We start from the raw sequence: 6,531 nt of genomic DNA, 5'->3' as shown, positions 1-6,531 counted from the left end.
CTTGTCCATTTTATGACCCACTTTTAATCGTATATCAATCGGGCAGTGAAAATAACTGATTCTTAAAGAAAACAGACCTTAAACGTAGCGATTTTGTGATGGAATAGAGTTCACCGGAAGCGATTGAACTGGTTTACTGAAAATTAAGTCCTTTTGCATATACCCATCATATGTCAAGTTGAGATTATAATTAACCCTATAAAGCAGTTCAGAACATGAGATTTGGAAATCTTTCCAAATAATCTTGTGAAATCATATTCATATTGTAATATATATCACATAATAACAAAATATTGCAATATCAGTTTTTCCAATATCGTGCAGGCTTAGTTCCTGCTCTTAAGCTAAATCCCTGACTTCCACTCAATGTCCAGGATGCAGATTTCCCTCATATTTTGGCCACACTAAACATTTTCTATTTTGTGTTTCATGTATTGTTTTCTATTTATGTATGGTTTTGAAATGCATTATGGGATATTAATCTTGAAGAACAACTGTATAATTTTGAGCAATTTTCACAGCAAAACAACACAAGAAATGTCAAAAATATTATTAAAAATTGAGGAAATCACCCTCCAAAATGATAATTTTATGCAAAACATTTTGTGCAAAATCTAAAAGGATCTGGTTGAGCACCGAGCAGACAAAAAAGATCCACAGACAGTATTTAAACCGGTACAGCCTGATGACTGCATTTGATTGTTGGTTGCTAAGTGGGAAAAGGAATAAAATGGCTATGAAACACAGCTTAGCCACAACAACAGGCACAACATGAGAAACAACAAACACAGGAGAAGTACAAGCTAAAAGAACAAACCAAAATTTCTGGATGTTCCATGACTTGAACAAAACTAATATTAAAACTCCCCGACTTTCAATGTCTGGAATATACTTTAAAACCCTATGACCGTGGGAGCACTGTATATGAAGATCTGGGAGAATCAGAAGTCAGATGCTTCAAACAATAATAATTTTTTATTAGTCAAATATTTACCACATGCACACCATCAAATAAGACACTGATACGATTGCTACATTTCCAAAAGAAGAGAGGTTCAGGATGTTCAGTTGAGGAGAGCTGGTTTAGGTCGCCATCTGCTGGCCCCTCTGCTTAACTAAAAGTCAAGAAGCTGTAAAAGAGATCAGACACAAAGAAAATGTAAGAAATGAAGATTGTTTTATTATTGGGAAACACACACACACACACACACACACACACACACACACACACACACACACACACACACACGAAAAAGATGAATCTTTTTCTTTATTTCTATAGCACTTTGTACGATGTAGATTGAGTCAAAGCAGCTTAACCTAGACGAAGTTCTAGTAAACCAAAACTGCTTCAGTCTAGTTCAGTGTAATGTAAATGTCACTACTCAGATGCATCTCAGACTAGCTCTGTGCCTGACTGACAGCTAATATTTTAAGATTTGTTGTCTTTTATTATTTTCTATGGATACGTTGTCACTTATAAAGAGATATACACAAAATGTCAAAACATTGACTCGATGTTGGATCAGATATGGACAAACCCAATTACTTGGTTTAAAATGTAAATTGAGTCTCGCATTGCAAAGTAAGTTATTGTATCAATCATTAGAAAAAACACAGCAAACACAGTTAGCTATACTGTGGCATTGCTGTGAAAATGAACTTCCCCACAGCCACATTTCTGGCAATCTCTCGGGGGTAATTTATACTTCTGCATCAAGGGCACGCGTATGTGTAGGCATATGCACCAGCGCAGCCTTCGCCGTGGCTAACGTGCGTCTCTTAAAAAAATTTAACCACGTCGCAACGACACGTAGCACAATCTCTGTGATTGGTCGGCTTGGTAGTGCTAACGAGTGTAGGTGGGACCGAGAGCCACGCAAACCCATTCTAGTGAGTGTTTAAATGTGTCGAGTCCTGTAAATAGCTACAGGTAGAAAGTTTTGTGTTTACCTTATGATTAGAGTTGTTGCATGTCCACCGGTTCCCGCCTCTGAATGAGCGCGTTGTACAACAGTTGTACTTGTAATTAAGGTAGCGTTCAGAAAAAACAAAACACCAGCGAAGAAACTCGACACAGAGGAACATAAAAACCTCACTGCCAGCTGGCGTTTTGAAAGTATTATTGCAGAGCAACATAAACAGCATGCAGAAGTATAAATGCATATCTAGGGAAGTTTTGGAAAGATATTTTTCAATCATTTAGTTATATGTATGGTTTTCTTATTGAACCTGAACCCTTGTTGGCAAGTTTTGGAACCAGCCCAGAAAATATTGTGCTTAAAGAAGAAATATGTAGAGTAATTGCTTTTACCACACTATTGGCAAGGCGTTTAATTCTTTTGTATTGGAAAAAACTGAGGCCCCAACACATAGTAGATGGATTAAAGACGTGATGTATTTTATTCAGCTTGAAAAAATCAAATTTACTCTCAGAGGTTCAAATAATTACTTTTTTAAAACATGGTCTCCCTTTCTTACATACGTTGACAATTTACAATGTTTAGAGCAGGAGGATATGAAAAATCTCATATAATCCCAAAAGACCCCCCCCCCCTTTTATTTTATTTTTTATTTAATTTATTATTATTATTTTATTTTTTATTATTCCTCTTTCATGTCACTGTAACTTTGTAATGCCTTTCACAATGGCAGTGCTTGTAATAAAGGTATACAGAACCCTCCTTTTATTACACACTGAATTGTTCACTTTTTATGTGTATCGTTTATCTTTTTGCATTTTTCTTTTTTTACATTCATTCTTCTGTTTGCCATTACTGTACTGAAGTCGTGTATGCAACCGATACGTACACTTGCTGTGCATTTGTGTGACACTTGAGGACTTTATATTTGCAGACTGTTAGCTATGTATATCTTCTGTTAAAGCCACAAAAGGGAAAGTAGTGTTGGGGATATTTGTTTGTATATTTTGTTTTGTTGTTGTTGACTGTTTGTTTTTTTAGTTTTTCTTTTAGGTTTTTTGTTTTTGTTTTGTGCAAATGTATAAAAAATCCTTAGAAATAAAGTATTAAAAAAAAAGAAGAAGTATAAATGCATGGCAATGCGCAAGCTATGCGCCATGGGTCACGCCGATCAATCAGCACAGAAGTATAAACCAGCCTTCAGTGATCGTAATCTTCGAGTCATGATCAATCCCATCATCCCCCGCACTCCGCTAGTGTCTGAAAGGAAGAGCGTGTTCAAGTTTTACCAATTTGCAAATGTCTCATATCGACGTCGATACAAGCAGACAAAAGATTTGAACACAAGATGTGTGTCCCATTTTGCCGTCTGTTTCGCTCTATGGTTTCACTACATGTGGAGAGTGTCACATCACCTTCCTGCGTTTTTCGCAAACTCCGTGACATGACGGAAGAGCTTGGTCGGACGTGCTAATATTAGGAGGAAAATAAATATATTTATGCTTTCTTGGAGCATACATTTCTTACATTTTGTCATTTAAGATCTCGTAAAAAAAACGTGATTAAGAACATTTTTATAACTTTTAAGTGCCTTAATTTTCTCACAATTGATTTATCAACTTTTAATACTTTTATGACCCCACGGACACCTTGATGTTATTATAAACTCACAACAAAGATGTTAAAAAGTATAACAGACAGTCTTAAACTCAAGCAGAAACAGATGAAGCTCACCAACTGCGGCAGAATTTTTTCAAAGTGCTCAATAGTGACTGTGTCACAGTCCTCGCTGCTGGCCTGTTTGACCGCTCGCCGTGTCGCTTCTGTACAAAGCAATCATCATCCTATTAATGAGAGAAAAATTACACTGTACTGTACTATAATGCACAGAGTGCCAGTCCAGGTGAAGGTCAGCTTACCTTCAACAAACACTTTCAACATCTCCGCCACAAGGACGACAGCATCACTACTGACTGTGGAAAAAAAAGGTTACAGCTGAATGTGGAGATCCAGCAGGCTGTTATCGCAGAATAAAGCTTGGCAGGTTTATCGGCAGTCTAACAGGAAGCAGAGCACTGTTATATTAGGCTGAAGGGCTTTATTCTGTGAAAAAAAAAACATCCTGTATGTACTTTATCCCGCTTATTACACAGGTACTTGCCACAAAACAAAAACTACACAAAACACTGTTCTGAGCCATAATAGTTTATTATTTATTTAAACACAAAGCTGACAGAAATGAAAACAGCTGATGGAGTATACATCAATTACACTATTTAGTCACAAGATGGCGCCAAAAAGTCAAAAACACAAAGCTGACAGAAACCAAACTGGCTAAATAAAGCTTATACCAGCTAATGCATTGTTCATCCACAAGATGGCGTCAAACTGTCAAAAACAGATAGTGGATAAGTATATGAATTCAGTTAAGGTGATTCAATTTTCCCAGATGAGCCTGTGTTACCCAGTGCTTGTTATCTCGGAATAACATAGCTTGGATAGTTGCGACTGACCAATGAGAATGAAGTATTTCAGATAGCCATGTAATTTTAATAACTTACTAGAATGTTTCTCTATCTTTATCCTTTCTTTAATACAATAAAAAGAACTACAGATACTAGTTATACTATCGAATAATACTCAATTCAGTTCAGGTCAGCCAAAAAAAAAAAAAAAAAAAAAAAAAAAAAAAGACCAGCAACTGACCTTTTGTGTGTTCAAATATAAAACAAACAAAAGAGTGCAAAAAAAATAATAATTTGGGGATTTAAAATAGACAATGAATTCCCCTTATTGGAGTTAAAACACCCTTATCTGCTTGTTAAGCGTGACATGATGCTAAGCGGCTACTGGGTCCAAGTGCTCTATCAAACTCTATGGAGACACTCAAATAAATGGTAATAATAAACGTTTACAAAACGATTGTTTTCACATGACACCATTCTTTTTTATATTGTCATTATGGCATCAACATGCTCTGACTGGACCCAGGTGAGGAAGCTCCAAACAGTTCGGGTCACAGCGCTGGCAATACTGGAAACACGAAATGCAGGAAATACCAAGATAGTTACCTGAACTATTGTTTTATTCATATATACATAATATTTTACTAGGTATTTTTCAAGATACTAGGATTCAGATTTAAGTGCGATTCAAAGGCTTAATTAGGGCAATTAGGCAAATCATTGTATAACAGTAGTTTCTTCTGCAGACAATCAAAAATATTTATTGCTTAAGGGGGGTAATAATATTGACCTTAAAATAGGTTTCAAAATATTTAAACCTGCTTTTATTCTATCCGAAATGAAACAAATAAGCCTTTCTCCAGAAGAAAAAATAGGAAATACAGTGAAAAATTCCTTGCTCTGTTAAACATCATTTGGGAAATATTTATATTAAAAAAAAGTTCACAGGAGGGCGAATAAGTTTGACTGATAATCGTTTTGAATAATCGTGATTACAATTATGACCAAATAATCATGATTATTTTACCATAATTTAGCAGCCCTAATGAGTGATAATATCATTAAATGTGGAGGGGGGGCTTACAATATTTTTCAGGGAAAAAGGGCGTCTCAAGCCAAAAAAAAAAAAAGGTTGGGAACCACTGCTCTAGGCCAGTAGCCTAAATGATAAAAAACTTTTAAACTTATATTACAACAGTTTATAAAGACACGGTCATTTATTGTCATATAGATAATTCATAAACATGTCAAAAATGGGGTTTCATGCATCAAGACAATAACAATCGTGTGATTGAGGCAAAGTTCGTTTTATATTCACACATTCAGACTTTTTCCTTAATAATATAATTTTACAAAAATATTTTTTTGCAAATTCTGAATAGTGAACTCATATTAGCAGCCAATGACTATAAAAGTACATTGTTCACAGTCAAATAAATAGTGCTAATGTTGTTTTAAAGTCATACTTGCACGTGACTTCAGACCCAATATTCAAATTACTATGGTAAACAATATAGGGAACATGTCACAAGTTGTCACTGAATGAATGTTCGAATATAAAACCAACTTTACCGTAATAATCGTGCGTGTTTGTGTTTGTTTATCTCCTGAACTCACCTCTGGTTTTGTCCTCTCTGAAGGAGCGACTTAACAGTTTAGCAACAGTTTCCTAAAAACAAAAACAGACGAATGTTAGAGGTTACAAACAGGTACGAAAGCTCACGAAATATGTCTCTGACCCTAATATATTAAACTTGTTATCGTTCTATGAGCTTTTTTAAACCTTTTTAAACACCACTTCATTTCCCGCGGTCGCCATTCTGTCAGGGTGTCGTCATGAAGGCTCATGTGAGTCACTGGCTGTCCCGCTTCTTCGTGTGCTGAATTGCACATCGGACATGACGCTGCTTCTCTCTAGCGCATCTCAACAGAACTGAACATTTCCCAAATTGGGCTTTACGTATATCTTTTTAAATTCTAGTATTCGATATATTTTATATCTATATTCTGACAATGACAAAAACTGTGCTAGGAGGATGAAACAGCATAAGCACATAAACCATTTGCTGGTTGTTCTGCCAAAGGATTAAGAGAGCTTGTGTTTTCTCTCATTGTGCGTGTGTGTGTGTCTGTGTGTTCAGGTG

At 35.8% G+C, this 6,531-nt stretch overlaps 1 protein-coding gene across 1 annotated transcript; it reads right to left on the bottom strand.

Annotated features, from left to right (window-relative positions):
* Positions 1-956: 956 nt before the first annotated feature.
* On the bottom strand, positions 957-6,254 carry cenpx (centromere protein X). The gene is made up of 5 exons (XM_056452464.1): positions 6,171-6,254; positions 6,005-6,056; positions 3,842-3,895; positions 3,657-3,745; positions 957-1,130 (listed from the first exon to the last, which is right to left on the bottom strand). The coding sequence occupies exons 1-5, from the start codon at positions 6,204-6,206 to the stop codon at positions 1,116-1,118; spliced, it is 246 nt and encodes an 81-aa protein (XP_056308439.1). The 5' UTR covers positions 6,207-6,254; the 3' UTR covers positions 957-1,115.
* Between the last annotated feature and the right edge of the window lie 277 nt (positions 6,255-6,531).

This window comes from Danio aesculapii, chromosome 3, assembly GCF_903798145.1.
Source record: "Danio aesculapii chromosome 3, fDanAes4.1, whole genome shotgun sequence".
NCBI classification, from domain to species: domain Eukaryota; kingdom Metazoa; phylum Chordata; class Actinopteri; order Cypriniformes; family Danionidae; genus Danio; species Danio aesculapii.
This window is presented reverse-complemented; position numbering and strand designations above follow the sequence as displayed.